The sequence below is a fragment of the Protomyces lactucae-debilis genome, assembly GCF_002105105.1.
Source record: "Protomyces lactucae-debilis strain 12-1054 chromosome Unknown BCR37scaffold_19, whole genome shotgun sequence".
NCBI classification, from domain to species: Eukaryota; Fungi; Ascomycota; class Taphrinomycetes; order Taphrinales; family Protomycetaceae; genus Protomyces; species Protomyces lactucae-debilis.
The window spans coordinates 168,221-190,551 of record NW_024468011.1 but is presented as its reverse complement, the minus strand read 5'-3'; the positions used below and the strand labels follow the sequence as shown (position 1 = coordinate 190,551).

General features: G+C 50.9%; 16 protein-coding genes across 16 annotated transcripts; 11 read left to right on the top strand and 5 right to left on the bottom strand.

The window, feature by feature from the left end:
* Positions 1–703: 703 nt before the first annotated feature.
* BCR37DRAFT_370977 (kinase-like domain-containing protein) lies at positions 704–2,095 on the top strand (the record flags this gene model as incomplete). The annotated part of the gene is made up of 1 exon (XM_040868341.1): positions 704–2,095. The coding sequence occupies one exon, from the start codon at positions 704–706 to the stop codon at positions 2,093–2,095; it is 1,392 nt and encodes a 463-aa protein (XP_040723149.1).
* Positions 2,096–2,298: 203 nt separating this feature from the next.
* On the top strand, positions 2,299–3,593 carry BCR37DRAFT_400477 (uncharacterized protein; the record flags this gene model as incomplete). Its single annotated transcript, XM_040871803.1, has 1 exon — positions 2,299–3,593. Exon 1 carries the CDS (start codon positions 2,430–2,432, stop codon positions 3,591–3,593), a length of 1,164 nt encoding a protein of 387 aa, XP_040723148.1. The 5' UTR covers positions 2,299–2,429.
* A 17-nt stretch (positions 3,594–3,610) lies between these two features.
* Positions 3,611–3,990, bottom strand: BCR37DRAFT_382665 (ribosomal protein S25). Its single transcript, XM_040869924.1, has one exon. The coding sequence runs from the start codon at positions 3,975–3,977 to the stop codon at positions 3,762–3,764; it is 216 nt and encodes a 71-aa protein (XP_040723147.1). The 5' UTR covers positions 3,978–3,990; the 3' UTR covers positions 3,611–3,761.
* A 2,604-nt stretch (positions 3,991–6,594) lies between these two features.
* On the top strand, positions 6,595–7,536 carry BCR37DRAFT_121825 (uncharacterized protein). Its single transcript, XM_040865998.1, has 3 exons — positions 6,595–6,645; positions 6,689–6,770; positions 6,821–7,536. Exon 3 carries the CDS (start codon positions 6,828–6,830, stop codon positions 7,308–7,310), a length of 483 nt encoding a protein of 160 aa, XP_040723146.1. The 5' UTR covers positions 6,595–6,645; positions 6,689–6,770; positions 6,821–6,827; the 3' UTR covers positions 7,311–7,536.
* A 179-nt stretch (positions 7,537–7,715) lies between these two features.
* BCR37DRAFT_394848 (uncharacterized protein) lies at positions 7,716–10,142 on the top strand (the record flags this gene model as incomplete). Its single annotated transcript, XM_040871534.1, has 2 exons — positions 7,716–9,924; positions 9,964–10,142. 2 exons carry the CDS (start codon positions 7,716–7,718, stop codon positions 10,140–10,142), a joined length of 2,388 nt encoding a protein of 795 aa, XP_040723145.1.
* Positions 10,143–10,165: 23 nt separating this feature from the next.
* BCR37DRAFT_394847 (uncharacterized protein) lies at positions 10,166–10,747 on the bottom strand (the record flags this gene model as incomplete). Its single annotated transcript, XM_040871533.1, has 1 exon — positions 10,166–10,747. The coding sequence occupies one exon, from the start codon at positions 10,745–10,747 to the stop codon at positions 10,166–10,168; it is 582 nt and encodes a 193-aa protein (XP_040723144.1).
* A 146-nt stretch (positions 10,748–10,893) lies between these two features.
* Positions 10,894–11,700, top strand: BCR37DRAFT_121350 (alpha/beta hydrolase fold-domain-containing protein). The gene has a single exon (XM_040865994.1). The coding sequence runs from the start codon at positions 10,932–10,934 to the stop codon at positions 11,580–11,582; it is 651 nt and encodes a 216-aa protein (XP_040723143.1). The 5' UTR covers positions 10,894–10,931; the 3' UTR covers positions 11,583–11,700.
* BCR37DRAFT_121349 (uncharacterized protein) lies at positions 11,701–12,134 on the top strand. The gene has a single exon (XM_040865993.1). It carries the CDS (start codon positions 11,820–11,822, stop codon positions 12,045–12,047), a length of 228 nt encoding a protein of 75 aa, XP_040723142.1. The 5' UTR covers positions 11,701–11,819; the 3' UTR covers positions 12,048–12,134.
* Positions 12,135–13,657, top strand: BCR37DRAFT_121451 (Alpha/Beta hydrolase protein). The gene is made up of 3 exons (XM_040865995.1): positions 12,135–12,856; positions 12,901–13,180; positions 13,219–13,657. Exons 1-3 carry the CDS (start codon positions 12,222–12,224, stop codon positions 13,294–13,296), a joined length of 993 nt encoding a protein of 330 aa, XP_040723141.1. The 5' UTR covers positions 12,135–12,221; the 3' UTR covers positions 13,297–13,657.
* A 52-nt stretch (positions 13,658–13,709) lies between these two features.
* BCR37DRAFT_389053 (concanavalin A-like lectin/glucanase domain-containing protein) lies at positions 13,710–14,828 on the top strand (the record flags this gene model as incomplete). Its single annotated transcript, XM_040870692.1, has 1 exon — positions 13,710–14,828. The coding sequence occupies one exon, from the start codon at positions 13,710–13,712 to the stop codon at positions 14,826–14,828; it is 1,119 nt and encodes a 372-aa protein (XP_040723140.1).
* BCR37DRAFT_382655 (GLUT4 regulating protein TUG-domain-containing protein) lies at positions 14,736–16,344 on the bottom strand. The gene has a single exon (XM_040869923.1). The coding sequence runs from the start codon at positions 16,265–16,267 to the stop codon at positions 14,921–14,923; it is 1,347 nt and encodes a 448-aa protein (XP_040723139.1). The 5' UTR covers positions 16,268–16,344; the 3' UTR covers positions 14,736–14,920.
* A 38-nt stretch (positions 16,345–16,382) lies between these two features.
* On the top strand, positions 16,383–17,183 carry BCR37DRAFT_382654 (20S proteasome component beta 3). The gene has a single exon (XM_040869922.1). The coding sequence runs from the start codon at positions 16,434–16,436 to the stop codon at positions 17,049–17,051; it is 618 nt and encodes a 205-aa protein (XP_040723138.1). The 5' UTR covers positions 16,383–16,433; the 3' UTR covers positions 17,052–17,183.
* Positions 17,090–17,959, bottom strand: BCR37DRAFT_389051 (transcription initiation factor IID, 18kD subunit-domain-containing protein; the record flags this gene model as incomplete). Its single annotated transcript, XM_040870691.1, has 1 exon — positions 17,090–17,959. The coding sequence occupies one exon, from the start codon at positions 17,957–17,959 to the stop codon at positions 17,090–17,092; it is 870 nt and encodes a 289-aa protein (XP_040723137.1).
* Positions 17,960–18,094: 135 nt separating this feature from the next.
* BCR37DRAFT_405591 (tetrapyrrole methylase) lies at positions 18,095–19,011 on the top strand (the record flags this gene model as incomplete). Its single annotated transcript, XM_040872094.1, has 2 exons — positions 18,095–18,354; positions 18,408–19,011. 2 exons carry the CDS (start codon positions 18,095–18,097, stop codon positions 19,009–19,011), a joined length of 864 nt encoding a protein of 287 aa, XP_040723136.1.
* Positions 19,012–19,049: 38 nt separating this feature from the next.
* BCR37DRAFT_121258 (uncharacterized protein) lies at positions 19,050–19,750 on the top strand. Its single transcript, XM_040865991.1, has 4 exons — positions 19,050–19,195; positions 19,237–19,314; positions 19,367–19,452; positions 19,512–19,750. Exons 1-4 carry the CDS (start codon positions 19,100–19,102, stop codon positions 19,615–19,617), a joined length of 366 nt encoding a protein of 121 aa, XP_040723135.1. The 5' UTR covers positions 19,050–19,099; the 3' UTR covers positions 19,618–19,750.
* BCR37DRAFT_382647 (uncharacterized protein) lies at positions 19,707–20,206 on the bottom strand. Its single transcript, XM_040869921.1, has one exon. The coding sequence runs from the start codon at positions 20,149–20,151 to the stop codon at positions 19,846–19,848; it is 306 nt and encodes a 101-aa protein (XP_040723134.1). The 5' UTR covers positions 20,152–20,206; the 3' UTR covers positions 19,707–19,845.
* Positions 20,207–22,331: the final 2,125 nt, after the last annotated feature.

Sequence of the window (22,331 nt, the reverse complement as noted above, 5' to 3'; positions counted from 1 at the left end):
GGCCCGGAACACCTCAGAGATCGCAAGACTAGCTCCCAGCTTCGTGTCGCGCATCCAGATCAAGCGCGCCTTGGCCTTGATCCTTCATCAGACAGGCTACTTGGCTCTGCATGCATTGAGTTATCGACACGTCCTCCACAGCCGCCAAGAATCGTACAATCGCCGCGTTCAATCCCTCAAATAGCTCCAAGGTGACGCTCAGCCGGCCAGTCAAGTCCAGAGTGATTAGACGCAGATGTCTTCTGGCAGATACTCGACGCGGTCGAAGCCCACACGCCCAGATTCGATGGTTGAGGCAGCGTGGAACCCAGAGGCGCAAGAGGTCATCGTTATTGAGGACTCACCTACCCCGGCCGCCTCTTCATCAACGACGAGTGGTGCTGCATTCAGTCATCAGACTAGCAGACCGTCAACCGTCAGCATGAGCCAGCAAAATAGCATGCAAGGACCCGTGCCACCGCTGATAGATGGATCTACCCACGGACTGGCGCATTACACGCGTGGTGCAGCGGCACAAGCCTCAAAACGCATCAGAGCAGAGGCTGGGCATATACCTGCGTTCTTTGATGAACGGCTGTATCAACGTGCAGGCTTGCCTCAATCCATGGGTACCTATGCAAAGCCAACCTATGACATGCCTGCCATGCCACTTGCCTTGGAACACTACGCGCATTCTCAGGATCAGATGAGACCCGTCTCCAACATGTCACAGCCAAGTAGTCGTCCTGTGACGGCCGCGACATGGCGTCCCTGGGGACCAGACGCGACGCCGAGTTCACCGGCAACAGGCACACCTTACTCATACTCACAACAAGCCTTGACGGCTAGTTCTGCAGGGAAGCGGAAACGTGATGAGACGCACCTATTACAGCCCGCTCAACGGACGTATCCACAACAAGCTGTGCCTGCTGTCACTCGGCGGCTAGCGACGCCTCCAGCTGTGCAGGAAGAGCCGACTCGCTTTGTCGACATCAATAAGGGCAGACCTGTTGCACTGCGGAAAGAATACTCGGCGCAATGGGAAGCGCTTGGTGCTAGCAGCTTTGACGATCCAGAGGGCCATTATGTCATTGTGCCTAATGCACCACTCACGAAACGATACAAGATTATACGACTTCTTGGTCAGGGTACCTTTGGCAAAGTTGTACAAGCGTACGACCATGTCAATCGGATATTCGTCGCCATCAAAATCATTCGCGCTGTCCAAAAATACAGAGATGCAAGTATGATTGAATTGCGCGTCTTGCGAACACTCTATCAACGGGATCCAAATAATTGGAACAATTGTATACACCTACGCGATTGCTTCGATTATCGGAATCATGTGTGCATCGTCACCGATCTACTTGGCGAGTCCATCTTTGATTTTCTCAAGGGTAATGACTTTGCCCCCTTTCCACGACAGCATATTCAAGACTTTGCTCGTCAACTCTTCAAGTCTGTTATGTTTCTGCATTTTGCGAATCTGATACACACAGACTTGAAGCCGGAGAATATACTGCTCGTGAGTAATGAGTATCATCTGGAGCCCTGGCGTGGCAGGACAGCCAATATTGTGACGCGCAAAGTATTGGAGAATAGCGATATTCGGCTGATTGATTTTGGCAGTGCGACGTTTGAGGATGAGTACCATTCAACTGTTGTGAGTACGCGGCATTATCGAGCGCCAGAGATCATTCTTGGGATGGGCTGGTCCTATCCTTGTGATATCTGGTCGATTGGTTGCATCCTGCTTGAACTTTTCACTGGTGATGCATTGTTCCAGACACATGATAATCTGGAACACCTCGCCATGATGGATATTGTGTGTGGACCCATGGATGGTCGGATCGTACGGCAAAGTTCCAAGCTTGCACAAAAGATGTTTCGCAGCAATGGCAGACTCGACTATCCCAACAAGGAAACCACAAAGGACTCTCGCAAGTTTGTCAAACAAATGAAACCTCTGGCGGAGATGCTACCACGCAGGTCTTCCATCTTTTGCGAACAGTTTGGTAAGTTGCTACAAGAGATTTTTGTGTATGATCCAGCAAGACGCATCACGGCGAAGAAGGCCCTTGCGCATCCGTTCTTCCAGATCGACCCAAACATGTAATGAGCATGGTCGCGCGACTCGGCACTTATGATGGGCTGCGTAGCAATGCATTGGCGAAACAGGATGTGCTCGTAGAAGCCTCTTATTGACATACTTCTTGACGATGTTCATCGTAACGAAATTGTTCTGTAATATGAAGGGATGGTCCCCCTTCGCTGGCATATATACACGACTGAGCTCTCATGCTCGGACGATTCGACAGGGGTAGAAGTAGTAACTTAGTAGTTTCAGACTTGCTTTCAATTCTCGGCTCAAAAAGTGGCGACGACACCGAGGCGACAAATCACACAACACCCCGCGATCCGCTCACCGACGCTGTGAAAGAGGTGTCTCAATGGACTCATGCGGCCCTAGTAATGGCGCTAAATCACTGCAACGTCATTTCGCACAAGATCGTTCACTTCAACAAGACACAGCGCGTAGCAAACACGCAAGTACATCTACCTGCCCCGCTGGCTTTCGACAACATGAGGAACAGACATTGCATCAAGCGGATGCTGCGATGCAGGCGTTTCAACAGGGGAGGGAAGTAGGGCCTTTGGTGAGACGTATGCCGATGATGGGACAGAGTGCGCCTTTGCCTGTTATGCAGCAGCAGCAGCAGCAGCAGCATGCTCAATCACATGCTTGGACTGGTGATTTTGAGAGACAGCAGCAGCAAGGGAAGAGTCAGAATGGACCTGGTGCACAAATAACAGGCGCTTGGGGTGCTGACTTTCTGGCATTCCAGCAACAGCAACAGCAAAGTCAACAGAGTCAATGGCAAGGCGTACAGCCGATGATGGGTATGGGAACGGGTATGATGAGTCATGTCATGCATCCACCAAGCATGATGCAGTCTTCGGGTATGCTACAAAATGGTCCAGCACGGACCATGGATCTCAGACCACAAGAAGATCAAGCCTTCACGGATGCTTTTGCACAAGCTGAACGATCTGTCGCTGGACTTGCACTAGACCAACAAGATGCGCATGCAGCCATGCATCAACAAGGTCACGAGGAAGGGCTCGTCTTTGCAAATCAAAATGAAGCAGTGGACCACATGACGCGGCAAGAAGGCCCCGTTTCCGCGGAAGAACACAGAGCAGTTGAGCAAAGTATGGAGAATGCGGCACTCTCACGCATTGCAGGTGATCTCATCAATGCCGTCGCTGCAGATCAAGAGCAGCGCGGTGAGGTCGCTAGTGGTGGTGGCGAGCGACAGCTCTCTGCCGCCATGACTGACAAGTTTCGCAATTCAAATTTCATGAAGTTGATGCATGCACTCAGAGATGGTCAGGTTGCACTCACGCAGGACGGTCAGGGATTGGCTGATACAGTGACAGGGGAAGAAGTGTCTGTGGCAGAGCCAGCGGTACAAGTGCCTGCGCTAACGGAGGAGGATCATAAGCAAATTGAAGAGCAACGGCGGCGGCGTGGCGAGCCAATTTACGGGAGCAAGTATACTTTTGACGATTCCCTCGAGGCAATGAATGACGAATTGGCATTGTCAATGTAGATGCAGCATTTATAAGAGCAGACACAGCATTCAACACAAGATCACATAGGCATCGTTGGAGTTTTTGATTTGTTTTCAGCTTGCAATGGCTATGCACATGATGTCGACGTGAAAAGAGTGCTACTTCTCAAAGGAGAGAAGCATTTGATGTGACAAGATTGTGCGCATTTAAGCAGCAACCTCGGGATCAAGTGCACGGGTGTAGATCTTCTGCTTAGATGAGATCGACACCTCCTTGATAATACCCTTCTCAGCGAGCTCAACAAGCGCACGGCGCGCAAGAGAGCCGTTGATCTTGAGACGGTCGACGAGCACAGAGACCGAGACGAGACGGTATGAACCGACCTCCTTGAAGAGTTTGTCGTACTGGTTCTTGTCGAGCATGATGGCGTTGTTTCTGAGATGAGGTTAGTAAAGCGTCTTTCCTTGCGAGCGAGCACTGAAGGAGTGTGGAATGAAGCATAGGGCCAAGCCAAACGCAACGCGGTCTCCATGTAAGACACGAGAAAGTCGCGCACAATGGCCAACATGGACCATCAAATTCCACAGCTGCAATCAAGCTCGTCCCGCCTGTCGTGCTGCTTACGCCTTGTCCTTGACCTTTCCCTTGGACCACTTCTTCTTTGCTTGTGCCATCTTTGCTGAGTTTGTGATGTAGAGGACCACTTGCTGCTGTCGCTTTCCTGCTGCTGCTGCACCGAGAACAATTTGGCCTAACCCCAGAAATTGCAGCGAATTGACCGAGTTGTGACTGCGATACGGGTCAGATGGGAAGGCAGCTATTGACTGGATGTACCAGGCTTCTATGCAGTCTCAGCCATTTCCGCGCGGTATGCATCCATCTTCCCCTTCTCAGTGATATGTGCAGCACAGGCAGATTTATGTCCACGCTTCCAATCAGCGACCTGGCACTCGCGGCTGCAGTAAACCACATTGCGGCATCGCCCACACTGCATCTGCACCAGCATAGCCTTCTCGTCCTTGCGTTTCGGACAAGTAGATGAAACGCAACCAGTCACATCATTGTCATACTGATCACGCACCTTTCTGAGCGCCCGACAGTACGCTGAGTCTGCGCCATATTTCCAAACGGCAGGGTTGTAGAATCTTTTGATGAGCTCCAATACCTCCTTGCCCTTGACACCTGGCTGCACAAGCCCACTCGTGCGATCAAATAGAGCGGAGATGGCACCGATCATCAGAGAAGTCTGGTTGATCTGCAAGCCTTCTGTGAGCCAACTTGCAAAGCTTTGTGCCTCCACTTTGTACGCTGCGCTTGGTAGTCTTCCCTCGGCACCCATCTCAATAGCAATGATGCGTAGCAACTGTACGATGAAGTGTGATGGGCTCAGCTCAGCTGTAGCCTTTTTGATATCAGCAAGAATACCGGAAGCTGTCAGAGCTGAAGTGTCAGCGTCCAGCGTATTCCAACGATTCATCCATTTGGTCTCTAGTGCCACAATCTCATCTGCCTGTTCTGTCGTAGCATTCGTAGAGCATTGACTGCAACGAAACACTTGCGTCATTGATGACTCTCCTGAGCATCCAGAACCCGTCATTGTATGCGCACCACAATTGGGACAACGAACTTGTCGAGATGAGTCGTGATCTGTGCTGTCGCATCTGGTACAACGGCAAATAAAACCCTTGCTGCTGAGCAACTGCTTTCGACGCAGATACGTCGGGAGTAACAAGTCTAACGCACCGAGGTATGATGAGGTGACTTCTTCGCCAGCCAGCAGATGCCCAAATGCTGTGAAGCGAATGCTACCAGGCTCGGGCATCGAATAGATTGCATTTGGTTGGCATGAATGGTTGACCATGGCTCCCTGGGGGAAGAAACTGATGACGCCTGTAGGTTCCGCATGGGCATTTAGATGAGCACGCATGAAGAGATTGATGAGTTCATCTGCAGATCGTCCCTTCGTGACCTCAAGAGGAAATGAAGCTATCCGATCTCGCCAGCTTTTTATCATTGCCAGATGATGGTCATTGATAGAGAATATTGCATCAGTGAGCGACATGATACGATCTTTTTCAAGCTTGGTTGCACTATCAAAGGCCATGAGTATGGCAAGTAGCTCATCTGGAGCACTCTCAGACCACGAACAAGCAGCATAATCAACTAGCACCTCCTCTCCAGGTTCAAGCTTACGTTTCAGAACGACAGATCTTCCCTTGTAGGAGTGTTCTGTGATCTGATATACAGCATTCATGAAGCCGCCCAAGACGGGAGATAGAATCGTCTCTGTAGCTGCTCTGAAGGAGTCAGAAGGACAGAGCTAGCGCTCGAGGCCAAATCAAGTCGAATTTCCCACGCTGTTTCATCGCCATCTGAACAGAAGCGACCTCAACGGCAAGCTGTACTAGCTGCTGCTGTACGTATTCTTGGGTTTGTCATTAATTGCTACGAATGCTCGCTAGGCTCTAACTATTAGTAGCTCATCAATAAGCTAAAGCCCTCGCTCTTTGAGGCTGCTGTAGGCTCATGACCCATGCGGCCATGCCCCTGGAGTTGATTCAGGGGCAAGTCTCGGCCTGGCCATTTTAGCAAGAGGCTGAGCAAAGACGACATTGCCATATGCAAAGAGGCGCTACATCATTTCGCGGGCTGGAAGCAAGCTCCTCTGCAGCAGATGACCATCAGCTGGCTTAGAGGTGGATATGTTGGTCGTTGTAAGGAATGAGGAAGGGACACTACAGCTTCAATTACAGACCGGGTTTGGAGCAGGAACAGTTGTGGCACTCCTGTGCTGAATACAGGACAGCAAGTGAGGAGGAGAGACAGCGAGAAAATGTCACCATCACAAACAGATCACAAGGATCTCGAAATATCTGGACTGCATTATGTCCATTCTGATGATATTCCACACGCCGGGTGTCCATGCATCCGTACCCCTGATCACCCTTGTGCACATTGTCGTATGGCACCGGGCCGAGTTGATGCGTCCAGTGTTTGGAGAGTCCTGACCTCGGGCTACGACACTGTAATGACAGCCGTGGGCCCATGACAGTCTGGACTCTGGATGTCCTGACTTGCCTTCAAAAGGAGGTCATCGCCCATCGCAACTTGCTTCAGCTGACAACAATCACAGCTGCAACAGGCAAGCGCTGAGATCACACCTGCTTCATACCATTCAGTGCGTCAGCAGTCCACATCTGGAGAACAAGCTCGAGGTAAGTTGCTTTGAATGGGTATTTCTAGACTTCGCTAACGCGTGATTTAGATCTGCAATGCTCTCCAAGCACTTATCGCTGATAGCGTTACTCTCTCCTGTCTGCTGCGAGACAATAGTTGGATCCCTCTTCTCTTTCAAGTTTAAAACAACAGACCTCTTGTATTGCCTGAATGACCCAAAAGCAAAATTGCTTGACTTTGGAGTCAATGACAAGCTCGGGTATCTCACCAGCGAACAGCTGGCGCAGCTGGCACTCTACACGGACCACTCCTGGAAGATTGACAAAGACAAGCTGCCGAATGATCGGAAGCAAGCTGTTCAAGAAGTTTTCCGAAAGCGCTCGGGCAAGTTTTTGCCAGCCGACCAGCAAGTGTTTCTTGCATGTCCCACAACCGCGAACACAGAAGCGTCCAATGAATATTTGAGTGGCTCCGGGATGGGTGTACGATTGAAAAGGCTGCAGGCTCACTGTGTGCAAGCTAGAGAAGAGACATCCGATAAAGGCAAGATCTACTTCGAGTGCTTTCAATGGATTTGACATCGTAGCCCATGATGCAGTGTCAATGCATAGCTCTAGATTTGCATACTTGATGAACAGAGCTGCACTGTTTTCCAAGGCGTTTTTCCTACAGCAATAGTCCACGGGCGCCAGGATGTCCCGGAGTAGGCTGCCACCCTCCTGCCCTGCGAACACCTAGCACCCCTTTTGCAAGGGTTTCCACAACTAAGACCTTGTAAATGCTTAAGCTTGACCTCGAAACGACATACTCGCTACGACGGTTTCCAACTAATCGCACGCCTAACCGCCATCTGAACAGCGATACTCCCCCGATACCGCTCTGTACGAAGCTCGCTTGACTGTGCAAACGCGATAGCAGAGTCTAAAGGCCTCGAGCACTATTGGGACACGTCGGCTGGTCTCAACTGTTGTCTCTTGCACAGTATGCCCGAGATCCCCGAAACACTCGTTGACGACGAGCGACCACCGGAAGCAGATGACAGTGGTGAAGATGGCGCGCCTATCAAGCCTTGTCCGCATCTCAAAAAGTCATGTCGCATGGGTCGCATCTCTCCTCGTATCCGCGCTTTGAAGGATCCGGCGCTTCGAGTCTGTAAGACGTGTACGAAGGAGAAACTAGTTCGAGGCGAGGAAGACGGCGCGGCTCAACTGTGGCTTTGTCTGTGCTGTGGGCATCTATTCTGCGGACGGTATGATCGAGCACATGCGGCGGCACATCATGAGCGAATGGGCGATTCAGATTGTCTTATGTGGAACATTGAATCCTTCAGCTGTTGGTGCTATATATGCGATGACAGTATTCGACCAGACAAGCACAAGAATGAAGTCTTGGTTCAGGTGCAGAAATACTGGATGAAGCATGCTGAAGTTGCAACACCCGTTGAAGATGAGCCCGTGGCGACTGCGGCGGTTGATGTCAAGTATACGGCTCTGGCAGCTGGCTTGCAAAATCTCGGCAACACCTGCTATTTCAACAGCGTAATGCAGGTTCTGGCTGCTGTCGATCCTCTACATGAGATTGTCTCGCCTCATCCATTCGAAGAGCGGTCAACATTGGAAATCAAGTCTCAAACTGGACTGACCAGTGCATTTGTAAAGCTCCTTGGTGAGATGTATGCGAATGGGAAAGAAAAGGCTGTGCTCAAACCAGGTGCACTCTTTGGCGAGCTGAGTCGGCGATTCCCAAAGTTCACACGAGGCCAACAGCAAGATGCGCAAGAGTTGCTACACTATTTACTCGATGGTCTCAAGACGGATGAGACAAATCCAGAAGCAGGAGCACCTTTGCGCAGATTGCGATCACGACGAAAGACAGTCTCCCAAGAATCAGAAGATATTGAAATGACTGATCGGCCTGTAATAAAGCAGCCTGGTGCTGCTGATACTTGGCAACCATCTGGCTACATCGAATCAATCTTTGAAGGACGGCTTGCCTCGATTGTCATCTGTTCAGCTTGCAAAAGTGTTTCGACGACCTACGACCAGTTCGAGGAACTCTCACTCTCTGTACTTCGTCAAGACAAAAAGGGACGCATCGGCGATGCCAAGAATGGCGGTGAACGCAAAAGCCGTTTCAGGGCTGCCTTTGATGATATTCGTCGGTCTCGCAACTTATCACTGACACGCGCAAACTTATCGCCTGGGGAACGGAAGCACAAGTCACGCGATGCAGCGCCTGCATCTTATTTTTCTGCTCTTGAGGCTGCCGATACTCCACGCGGACCATTATCGCCTCGTACACAGCGCAGCGAGTTCCTTGGTATTGGCGCAGGAACATCCATGTCTGAAGCGGTCAGTGAGGAAGATGAGCCGGATGTGAACGGATCTTCGACTGCGACCAATGAAGAAAAGGCTCAGGCACGCGGCGCGTTCAGTATTTCAGAGGCCAAGAAGCGGCTTGAAAGGCTCTCCTTTGCATTTAGTTCTGCAGCAAGCAAGACTGGTTCGGGAAGCACAAAACAAGTGAGTGCAGGCTCTCTCAGTGGCGGCGAGGAGATCAGCAGTACCATGAGCCAAACGAGTGACGCATCAACTGTTCCAGCTGGCGCTTCGAGCATGCCTGCTCCTTCTGCACAGCGTGTTCAGCATATACAACGGCTCTTGAGGGAGGTTGAGCCTACGGAAGCGATGCTGGGGACCATCGAAGATTGTTTGCGAGATTTTGCTGCTGTCGAGGTCATGGAAGGTCCAAATGCCTTTGCCTGTGAAGAGTGTGCAAAGCTCATGTATGCTCCCAAATCCCCAAAGCAACAAGGCGAAGATGAAGAAATGGATGGCGCGTCACTCAGATCGTCTGGCGCCGGGTCTGGCGCCTCGCAGATGAATGTTGATGTTCCAGAGTCTGATGCAGCAAAAGTGTCTGCTCCAAAATACATTCTGCGCAAGGCCTTCAAGCGTTTCCTTTTGGCTGATTTGCCACAAGTGCTCATATTGCATCTCAAGCGATTTCAACAGTCTGGCAAGAGCATGTATTCGAGCTTGAAAAAGGTCGATGATATCGTTCGATTTGAGGAGTATCTCGATGTCAGCGGATACATGCTGCCTCGAAAGGATGGCAACGAGGATGACTCGAGCAAGTTGTATCAGTGCATCGGATGCGTTGTTCACATTGGCAATATACACAGCGGTCACTGTAAGTCCCTCCCTTCCTCAGATACCACTAATACGGTAGATGTCGCTTATGTCTTGTCTAGAAAAACGTCGAGTGCAGCACAGGAGGAGATGAGTAACGAGGCTGGGTCAAAGGAGAAGCAATGGATCTTTGCTAGCGACAGTATGGTCCGGCCTGCGACATGGGATGAAGTATCGCGGTCGCGAGCATATATGGTGTTTTACCAACGAGTGGAGTAGTCGTCGTGCATCTGTGCGGTACATTACAGCTTGGCTTCGGTCGTACTACCGACAAGCCTATTTGCGAGTTCTTTCAAGTCTGCAACCTCGTTGGCTGTGCCTGCAGCCTGGCAAAAGACCAGCTTTCCAGTAGCATCCGTTGCAAATTGACCAGATTGCTGCCATCGCGTGCCTTTGGTCGTTCGATTTCTGATTCCTTGCTGCGTGGCGAGCGTCCAGACGCTGCTTAGGGAGTTGTATCCGAGCCAATGAAGTAATGATGTCTGGCCCAGTCCCCACTGGCCGTACAACTCTCTAGATGTGTCAATCACAATCTTGATCTGCTTGCCGTGCGCCAAATTTAGCGAGTCGATCCATACTTGGGTTTCTTCTGCGGTGGCATGAGAGATGGCGTAGCAGTTGATCTTGTTGCTGTATTGACCAACGACCTTGTCTAGGGATCGAAAGGCGACTTCAGAGAATGGACAGCCGCAATGCCGTAGAAAGACAATCAGGCTCGGTGAGCCGGTCAGTGTATGCGGGAAAGCAGGCGCCTTCTGGCCAGTTTGAGGGAGCTGCGACACGGGCACTTGAGCTACAGGTAGAATTGAGCGTAGATCATCCATGACTAAGGTGATGAGAGCTTAAGCTAGGCAGATGCAAACTTGGAAGTTGGCATTGAAAGTGGATATCTAGGCGTGAGACAAAATAGCGGCCCCGCATCTATGCTCTGGCTCCGCACTTTAAACAGTTCGGAAGAAGTGCCCGAGGACTTCCTCTTCTTGCTACAACACATTTACGCCCTTCAGTATGGACTTCTCGGCAGCTGCGTTTGATCCTAAAGCTATCGATCCTGAGGTCAATGCCCTCAATGATAAATTGATTCAGCTTTGCCAACGAGAATTTGACGAGAAACAGAAATGGTGGGACATTGGTGCTCAGGAGTACCGAGACAAACGCGCCGCTGGGCTCACTGCGTTTCCCAAGCCGGTCATTTTGGAGCATCGCGAGGTACAGGTGCAGTCGAGAGACTCTGGCAGGACCATTCCTGTTCGTGTCATCTCTCCTGGCGACGAGGCAGCAGCCAAGGGCATCTTCATTCACATTCATGGAGGTGGTTGGGTTCTATCTTCCTCAGAGAGTCAAGATCCGTACTTGACACGACTCGCAAAGGGGACGTCTTGCTTGGTGCTATCAATTGAGTACAGGCTTGCACCAGAGCACCCTAGCCCGAGTCCTGAGAATGACTGCTATGATGTGTACGAAGCAATTCTCAATGGAACTGATGGCATCCTACCTTCAGATAGTGCGGCGAGGAAGCGGATCTTTGCTGGTGGAGAGTCTGCTGGAGGACATTTGACTATGGTGACGGCACTGGCCATTAAAGCAAAGCTTGGAAAGTCGTTGAATGGGCTAGTCCTCAACTACGGTGCTTTTGATCTTTCGTTCGTTATCCTTTGATTGTCTCCTTGCTAACATGAAAGAGGCACGCCATCCGTTAAGAACTCTACTGTGCCTCTCGTGCTCAATAACGACGACATCACTGCCTTTGCCAAAGCGTACCTGCCAAATGCCAAGACCACACAGGATTTTCAGGATCCCGCCATCTCGCCACTCTATGCAAAACTTGATGCTGACCTACCTCCTGCTTTGTTCCAGTGCGGTACAGTTGACTGCTTGCTAGATGACACAACTTTTATGGCAGCTCGGTACACAGCTGCTGGTAATCGTGCCGTCACCAAGATTTACCCGGGAGCTCCACACGTATGCGTACTTCGTTCGTTGACCAAAGCTAACAGACCAGGGAGTGACGACCATCTTCAACAAACAAGGCCAGGAGTCTGTAGATGCGATGATAGTGTTTATCAAGGAATTGCTTTAGAAAGGCGCCAAATTCCGTATGTACTACTATGTAGTGCCCATTAGGAGTAGGAGACCATAACAATCAGGGGCATACAAGGAGCACAAAAGAGGGTGACGTGTCTTCTTTGTCTCTCTCGTTGACGGTCTCAACCTCTGTGAATCAACTTGTTGACTCGAAGACGAACATTGCCTAGTCTACTCCAGCAAAACGCACAGCCACGACTATCAGCTGCAGGTATGGACTTTTCGGCAGCTGCGTTTGATCCTGAACTCATCGATCCTGAGGTCAATGCACTCAACCAATATCTGATTCAGGTCTGCCAGAAGGAAGCCGACGAGAAGCTGAAATGGTGGGATATCGGTGCCCAGGAGTATCGAGACAGATTTGCTGCTGGACTCTGTGCCGTTCCCAAGCCTGTTATTTTGGAGCATCGCGATGTGCAGATACAGTCGAGAGACGCTGGCCGGACCATCCCCGTTCGTGTAATGTCTCCTGGAGACGAGGCAGCGGCCAAGGGCATCTTCATCCACATTCATGGTGGTGGCTGGGTCCTCTTTTCTGCAGCAAGTCAAGACCCGTACTTGACACGCCTAGCAAAAGGAACTGGATGTGTGGTGTTGTCCATTGAGTACAGGCTTGCACCAGAGTACCCTAGCCCGAGCCCTGAGAATGACTGCTTTGATGTGTGTGAAGCAATTCTCAATGGGACAGATGGTATTCTGCCTACCAACAGCCCAGCAAGGAAGCGAATTTTTGCTGGTGGTGAGTCTGCAGGTGGTCATTTGACCATGCTGACAGCCCTGGCCATCAAGGCGAAACTTGGCAAGTCGTTGAATGGACTAGTCCTCAACTATGGTGTTTTTGATCTTTCGTCCGTTTCTACTGAAGCTATCCTCGCAGCTGCTAACTTGACAGTGTTACGCCATCTGCAATGCAGTCGACAGTTCCTCTGGTTTTGTGCAGAGACGATATCCCTGCCTATTTGAAAGCGTACCTGCCGGATGCCAAGACGACTGAGGATTTCCGGGATCCGGCCATCTCGCCACTCTATGCCAAGCTCGACGCTGACTTGCCTCCTGCTTTGTTCCAATGCGGCACGCTCGATTGTTTCTTGGACGACACACTGTTTATGGCTGCAAGATACACAGCTGCCGGCAACCGTACCATTACCAAAATCTATCCGGGTGCCTCACATGTATGCTTCTTTAGCCTTGAGTTGCGCTAACATGCCAGGGTGTGACGACCATCTTTCAAAAACAGGGACAGGCAACTGTAGATGCCATGATTGCTTTTGTCAGCGAGTTGCTTTAGTAGTCATCTAGCCGTCACCCTGCATTAGAAAAGTCAGGGGATTGCGTCTCGCCCATCTGAAGTGAAGCATGCACGTGTTTCTTGGCTGGCCAGGGGTCGACGACTGCGCCACAGCTGTCATTCCTGGCGGTTGATGAGTCAATGATGGGTCCTAGCAGCAGCTGGAGAGTAGATGGTCTTGTGTAACTGTGTGCTGTGTTTGTGTAGAGAGGATGGAGGTGCCTGCCTACTGAACAGCCATTACCAGTACAAGATACAGCAGTATACTCAGTATATTCAGTATTCTGCTGCTGATCTGTCTTGCTCGAAATAGCACTCCGGAGGCTGGCCCGCAGACAAAGCAGAAAATACAAATACAAGTACAAAGGCACACTCACTCCATCCCTACATACTCCATTTTGGCTACAGGACAGATGCTTCTCAACATCCTCCTCGCAGCAGCACTCGCGGCAGCATGCGATCCACGCACCACCTCCTGCGCATCCATCCCTGCCATGCCAGCAAGCATCACCTATGACCTCTCAACAACCAACACAGCCCAATTCAACTTCATCATACCAAACCGCATCACACAGAACGGCAATGGCCTTGATTTCTCCACCGTACAGCAAGGCGACGCGCCGACCCTTGTAACGCGCGACTATTTGCTGTATGGTAATGTGAAAGCGGCCATCAAAACAGCGCCGGGCGTGGGTATGGTGTCTGCCTTTATCCTCATGTCAGATGTACTGGATGAGATTGACTTTGAGTGGCTCGGCAATGACCAAGTACAAGTCCAAACAAACTACTTCTCGCGCGGTGTCACGGCCAATTACGATCGTGGTGGGTTTAGCAGTAACCCAGGCAACCAAGCTTCTGTGCACACCTACGAGATTGATTGGACAGAGACGACGTTGCGCTGGATCATCGATGGTGTTACTGTCAGGACGTTGAATAAAGCAGACACGGGGTCGTATGGATACCCGTCCACACCCTCTCAGATCAAGATTGGCGTCTGGGCTTCCGGAGACCCTTCGAACGAGCCAGGCACGATTCAATGGGGCGGTGGGCTCTTGGACTACAGCAAAGGTCCTTACACCATGACCTTGCAGTCTCTCACCGTCACCTCGTATTCACCGAACGCCAAGTCCTTCTCCTACGCACCCGGTGGCTTGACTTTTACCTCCTCCAACCAACAGCTCGCACAATCCGCCGTATCGGCAGCAGCAACGCAACAAGCAGCTGCAAAGCCAACCATGGCAGGACAAGCAATCGGTGTCGTTGCAGGCGCTAGTGCTTCTACTGCAAAAATATCTTCTGCGCCAATCACGGCAGTGACGACCCGTCCACAAACCTCTGCAGCAGCCAATACACTCCGTACATCAACAGCCGTTGTTGCTGTTGCAGCTACGGGAACGGGTGTTCGAACAGTCACAGCAGCTTCTGCTACGGCGAGTACACGACCTACTGTCTCTGCGAGTTTGGCAACATCTCTGGATGTACGGTGGGTGCTTGCTACTCTGGCGAGTCTATGCACGTTTGCATTGCTGTAAAGCAAACATTTGTTCCACTACATTAGAAGAGAAGAGCCAGGTAGCATTTCAAGGTTGTAATTCATGCATTCATCATCTGTACGTTCGTTGCGCTAGCGTTTCCCCATCTTGAGCCATTTCGGCACCTTCTTCGCACCATGACTTGATGGCTCTTTCGTTGACGTATCCTTTGTTGTCTTTGTAGAAGCCATCGATTCTGCTTCTTTTGCATCCTCAAGTTCCTCCTGTACACGTCGTTTCTCTACATGCTCCCTCGCCTCCACTGCCTGCGACAGAACCTCTTCCCTCAATGTCAATGGACTTGCGCCAGCCGGCACAACTTGTAGCGCCGTCGCTGCACCGAAACCCAGGAGACGCAACGAACCTGGTGCATAGCGCGGCAAGAGGCGACGATCAGGGTATCCCGTCTCAAGCCCAAACGCATTCTCCTGCCCTTCCAGCAACAATGAAGCAATAAAATCATAAAGCGAAGCAGTGACTTCACCTGGTGAAAACTCCGCCAAAACCTGTACGCCACCTGCAACCTGACTACTGAAGCGGAATTTGAATTTCAGGATGGTTGGGAGAGTTGTGCGTTGTGTGACGAGTGCTGCTGCTGCTTCTCGTTGTGCTCGTGTCATGAGCGGTTCTTGGGATGCTTTGTTGGGTTGTTGGAGGAGGGATAGGTAGCGTTTTGCTTGATCGATGCTTGGTGTATGTGGATCTTCATCAGGTGTGTTCGCATAGACTGGTTGTGCATCTTGCGAGGGTCGTAGAATGACCATTTGGCGGTCGATGGGTTGTTCTGATGGTATTGATGCAGTGGCTTGAAGTGAAGCTGGCAATGTCGCAGGAGTTTGCATGATGCCGGGTACCGCTATGGCAGCCTGTTGCATCACTGGCTCAGCCAAGGGAGCATCTCGTATCCGCTCTGGCAACAGTTCCTGTGTATCTCTAAACGCCACCTTGATAACGGCGCTTCCTTGCTGAATACCCAATGCAGCCAGCGTTGTCTCCCTAAGCACCGCATCACTCTCAAACATCCTGTTGTTGATTGTCAAGATTGGCTGAGCACGGCGATACGCATCAGTCTGAGCAGCACGCTCAATCAACCTCACACCTTGCTGTTCAAAAGTACAGAGAACATCCCAGAGTGTGCTACTTGCCAAACAAGAGGCTTTGAGACGTATCGCACCGGCAACATCGAGTGCAATATTGACAAATGCGATTCTCTTGGATGCAACAACAAGATCCAGTTTTGCACCTGCAGGAAGGCCAGCTAGCCGTATAGTGAGTGAGCAATCCAGTAAATGCTTGCCATGCTTGAGTGTATGCTGTGTAGCATCCACTTCGGCGCGTTTACAGACTTCTTGGAGGATCTCTGTCAGTGGTTTTGCGGGCGTGGTTTGGATCTTGTACTGCCTGTTCCTTGCGTCTGTGACGATGACAAAGGATGACATGAGTAGCTTTCAAGTAGCGAGCGATAGCATATAGCAGCAGTAGTAGTAGTGTACTGAGTGTAGCGTGTCTGCGTAGGTTTGGTTCGTCGCGCCCAAATTGAGGAGGACGCGCAATGCCATCACGACCGCCCACCCCTTCACACAACAACCTCCAGTAGCAGCCAGGATGAGTATCATGGAGTACTCTGGCGGTACATGCGTAGCCATGGTCGGTAAAGACTGTGTTGCTATTGCCTCTGACCTGCGACTCGGCCAGCAAGCGCTCACCATTGCAAACAACTTTCCCAAAATCTTCCCAGCAACAGAGAAGACACTCCTTGGCTTGACGGGCCTTGCGACAGATGTCATCACCTTGTCGGAATTGTTCAGGTACAAGATCAACATGTACAAGCTAAAAGAAGAGCGTACGATTGAACCAAAGACGTTTGCGCATCTCATCAGTTCTACCCTCTATGAACGCCGCTTTTCACCCTACTTCACGTACCCAGTCGTGGCAGGCCTCAACAGTAAGACGAATAAACCCTACATCTGCGGCTTTGACTCGATCGGCTGCATTGATTTCGCACGCGATTTTGTCGTTTCTGGAACAGCAACGGATCAGTTATATGGTATGTGTGAGTCACTGTGGGAGCCGAATCTCGAGCCGGAGGATTTGTTTGAGGTGATTTCACAAGCGTTGCTCAATGCGCAGGATAGAGATGCCTTGTCTGGTTGGGGTGCGGTGGTCTACATTGTTACAAAGGACAGCATCTCGAAACGCCTGCTCAAGGGGCGGCAGGACTAGGAGGAGTTACTTTGCCTGGTAGATTGCCTGGTAGAATATCAAATCAAGATGATGCGCTTCCTGTAGCTACCCCCGTGAAAGTTGCGGATAGCCATATGTTGTCTCGATGGCACCTGTAGCCGTCTAAAGGCCTCTTCAATGTGCTTCACGGCAAGCGGTGTTCTTCCTTCTTCAGGGCCATCAAAGAGCGTTCGTTCTGACGCGAGTTTACGCCGTTTACGCGCTTGCCCTTCTGCTTCGTCATCCACCTCGAGCGCCTTGACTTTGAGTGCTTCTTCCGTGATGCTCGCAACAATCTCAAAACTGAGGAAGCCAAGGATATCCACAATATCATCACCTGGTCGTGATTCCGTCCACGTCGTCATCTGTGTCCACTCCCTGAATCGCTTTGACTTGCGATAGGTAAAGGAGGCTTGTCTGCACTCACTCCAATGAACATACTCGTCTTTACTCATAGAGCGTGTCCGTTCATCTGCATTCTTGAGTCGTTGCATCGTGACATAGTTGGCCTCCATTTCCTCATCATCCTCTTCATCCTCGCGCTCGGGCACTTGCTCAGAGAATAAGCTATTCAAGTCCCAAGGTAAACCGACTTTAGCCTTTTTATACTTGAGCTTTGCATCAGCTTGTGCGCCATCATCCAACAACTCAGTAGCATCAGCACCACCATCCGTCTCTTTCGCATTCTTCCGTACATCCTTCCAAGAGAGATACGTCCGTAGCCTGCTCACCTTGGCACGATCATGACGAATCAAGAAAATCAAATCATCCACCGAAATACTCTTACTGCCACGTTTTGATGCTTGCGCCGTTGCTTGCGTCAACATTTCAACGATTTGACTGCGCACAATCTCTTCAACGAGGCCTGTTGTTTCAGGAGCAGGTTCAGAGTCACCAATGACGAACATCATTTGACTGATTTCAGCCCTGTAGATGGCAGACTTGTCCTTTTCCGGCATCTCTCGTGTCCTTTGGTCGGTTGTTGTACGGTCGCGTGTCGTTGAAAAGATGCACAAAGACTTTGATACTACGACAACAACGCAATGCTGTATGTGGTAGGTCTAGGCCTAGCGGATGAAAAGGACATCACAGTGCGTGGTCTCGAAGCAGTTCAACAATGCGACCGTATCTACCTCGAAGCCTATACCTCCATCCTCCTGTGTGAACGGGAAAAACTCGAACAATTCTACGGTAAGGCTGTGGTGATTGCAGATAGGGAACTCGTTGAGAGTGGGAGTGATGATATCTTGGAAGGAGCAGAGACGCTGAATATTGCCTTTCTCGTTGTTGGCGATCCGTTCGGGTATGACACACTTTGATTCCTTGCTGTGTGCTGCATGGCTGACATGGTGCTAGTGCAACGACCCATACAGACCTCATCATTCGCGCACGAGACCGCAATATCCCCGTGGAAGTCATTCACAACGCCAGTATCATGAATGCCATCGGTGCATGCGGCCTACAACTCTACAATTTCGGTCAATGCGTCTCGCTCGTCTTCTTCACTGATACCTGGCGACCTGCGAGTTTCTATGATCGTGTGGCTGAGAATCGAGCAATTGGTTTGCATACACTCATGTTGCTGGATATCAAAGTGAAGGAACAATCGATTGAGAACATGGCGCGTGGTAGACGGATTTATGAGCCACCACGGTATATGACCGTCAAGACTGCTTGTGAACAAATGCTCGAGATTGCAGATGCTAAAATAGCGGCTGGAGAGACACCGTGTTATACGCAGGATACACTCGCAGTGGGTGTGGGTCGTGTTGGGTCTCGTGAGCAGGTGATTGTTGCGGGGACGTTACGGTCGTTGATGGAGGCGGAGATGGGTCCGCCTTTGCATTCGATGGTGGTGTTGGGGGATCGTGTGCATCCGCTTGAATTGGAGTATATGAAGTACTATGCTACGGATCCTGCAGCCATCCAAGCGCTGATTGATGAGAAGGAGGGGCGGTAGTACTCAGCTGTAGCGCGTCCTCGCGAATTCGTAAAGACGCGACCGAGTCAATACCAAGACTCATCCTGCTACCAGATCAAAAGAGAAGATGGCACAGGACTCGGGTTACGTCTATAAAATTGGCACATCCTTTCCCGAGGGACTTGATGGCAGGGCCTTTCCATTGTCTGACTTGGACAAGGTAGCACAAGCTTGACTAGTTAGGATATGTAACTGACGTTTAAGAATGACGGCTTCATCCATCTGTCTACGAAAGCACAAGTGCCTGGCACTGTAGGGCGCTTCTTCAAGGATATCAACGAGGTATAAGCTATAATCTTTGGGGTATATGATGACAGGATGACTGACAGGCTAGATTGTGCTGCTCAAGATCCCAGTTGCGCGGATCCAGGACAAGACCAAATGGGAGGCTTCTTCCTCGCATGGCATCTTTCCTCACATGTATGCATATATTCCTGGATGAGAGCTTGAAGATACTTTGCTGACACGCTGATGGCTAGATACGGTGACTTGTTGGAAAGTGATGTGCAGGAGCGCAAGACATTCAAGACGGAGGATGCGTCAAAGTGGGAAGCCATGCTCAACGAGTCTGCTTGGTTGGAGTAAGTAGCAGAGAGTCCCAAGCCATTGCCTGTAGACTATTATTACACTGCCCGCTTCATGTCTCGTCTGGTTCGCTTCGGGTGGCGCTTCTGGATGTGTCAAATCTCACCGAAGCACGCCCAGGAACCGGTACTCCGGGAGGGAGATTGAGTCGTATATAGACTCCCTCTTGCCCGAGGCCCTCTCTCTTTGCGTGTCGCTGGGATCACCTGACATGCGTCTATCTATCTTCTACTCTGTGTCTATGTTGAACATAGGGGCTGTGTGTTGGAAGAAGGAAGAGGACACCTGACAAGGCATAAGGCGGTACGCTTGTCGGAGGATGCACGGGAGAGGAGGATGAGGGCGATGCCGTGTGTATATGAGAGGGTGAGTATGTATGGGTATGGGTGATGATGATCGGGGGCCTGGGCGTGATGCGTGATGACATGCTCTGCTCTCCCATAGGCCCCGTCTCTTCTCTTCTGATTCCCTTCTCTTCTCTCTTCTCTCTCTCTCTCTCTCTTGCTGCTGCCTTTGTCTCCCGTGTCCACACATCTCCCTACGCTGCTCCTGCTCTCTATCCTAGCCAGCTATACATACTCTCTCCTCTCCATGCTCCTGCTCTCCTGCTCATCCTCATCCTCATCCTCATGCTCCTCCTCACAATGCACAATCCCACGTGCATCTTCCCGACCCAACCCCCCAACTTGATCCTCCCTCTCCTGCACCCGCATTGAAAGGGCAGCGCTAGCTCAGCTACTCCAAAGACGCGCCTTGCTTACTACACAACGCGTCCCTCGTCGCTTCAATCACACAGCAATCTGCTTCCCTCGCTCGATGCACCCAGTCTGCAAATAAACAACGACGCATCACTGCTAGGCAACGACAGCAGGGCCTTCTCACATTTTATCATACGACAGAACAGCGACTCTTTACAAACCCCCCTTGTTCCATCCCTGGCGTTTTGCTCTTTGCTATCTATATCTCGCGAACGAGCAGCAAGCCCTTTGCAACACTGCCACATTGAACCAGGAGGTAAAGGGCGCCCTTTGTCGCAAACCAAAGAAGAAAATCCTCATTCACGACCCGTCCATTCTGTCTAATCTCATTTGGCTGCATCGCACCTTTCTCGCGTGTAAAACGGACTGCCTGGAAGGCGCAATCGTCGTGTGGTAAATAAGGGCGACCAAGAAAATCCACCTTTCTAATGATGATGCAACGACCGGAGCGCTCATCAGCAAGTCCATACCCGATACCGCAACCAGGTCCCTCTCTGCAAAAGTCGAGACAACCAGTCCTCTCTTCACATACATCAGGCGCGGGTTCTTCACATTCAAGATCACCAACCCCGAGAACACCGGGATCACCACATGCCTTGACACCTGTGAGTTTACTACTTGAAATCAATGCATTGCTGCTCCAACACATTCTACGACTTGCAGCGGATTCAGAGGACTGTGAGGATGAGCAGGACGATGCCACACAACAACAAGTCAGTAAATATCGCAAAGCAGCCATGACGGCACTTCAAGATGCGTGTGTCCAACGCCTTCAGGTGAATTTGACCTATCTCGCTCAAATTGCAGAGAAACGCACATCCCGTCACTTGGCCGTCCCTAAAATCCTAACAGCCCCTGCAGGCTTAGCGGATCTTGTGGAACCGTATGCGCGATTAGCTGCTCGTTTTCCAACACAACAAGCGAGCAATCATCCACAACCTGCCGCTGCTACTGCTGCTGCTGTTGCGATGGCGAAAGCGAGAGGATCTGCGATACCGAGTCCGAGGACTTCAACGATGGGATCGATGTATCCGCATAATATTCAACAACCACCACTCCCTGCTACGACTGCGCCTATAGGTGTTAGTGGAGGTGGTGTGACGACACCTGGGTCGGTGAGTGGTGGGACAATGGCGAGTCCTGCTGGGATTGGTGGGAGGACACTCACATACTCACCTATGGCTGCTGCGCAACAACAGCAACATCTTGGACAGCAAGGGAAACCGCAGCAGCCGCAGCAGCAACAGCCTGTGCATGCAGGGCAAGGTACACATCCACATCATCTACAGATCCAAGCAGCGCAACAACAAGCACTTCGTCAAGCGACATTAGCTAGAACGACCATGAGTCCACCAGCGAGTGTGTTGAATCATGGTGGTGCAACACTGCAGCAGCAACAGCAACAACAAGCATTTTCAGCCATGTCGCAACAGCAGCAACAGCAGTTATTGCAGCAACAACGGAATCGTGGTGGTACGCCACAGCAAGGACCAGGTCAAGTACAAGGGCAGCATGTGAATCCACAACAACAGCAGCAGCAGTTACAAATGGCACAGCAATTGGCATTACAGCAGCAACGCATGCATCAGCAACAACAACAACAGCAACAGCAGCAGCAGCAGCAGCCAGGTGGTCAGCAGGCGTTTGGGAATGCGTATGGTAATATGATGCAACAGCAGCAGCAGCAGCAACAGCAACAAATGGCACTACTTGCAGCGCATCAACAACAACAGCAACAGCATCAGTATGGTAACATGCAGCAGCAAGGGAATCATGGAATGTCTAATAGCATGATGCTGGCCATGCAACAGCAACAGCAGCAGCAACAACAACGGCTTGGTGGGCTTAACGGTGGCAAGATGAATGGTATGGAACAAGCGTATGCGCAACAACAACATTTCCAACAATTCCAACAACAGCAACATCTAGCGGGTCTCAGTGGACTTGAAACGGTGG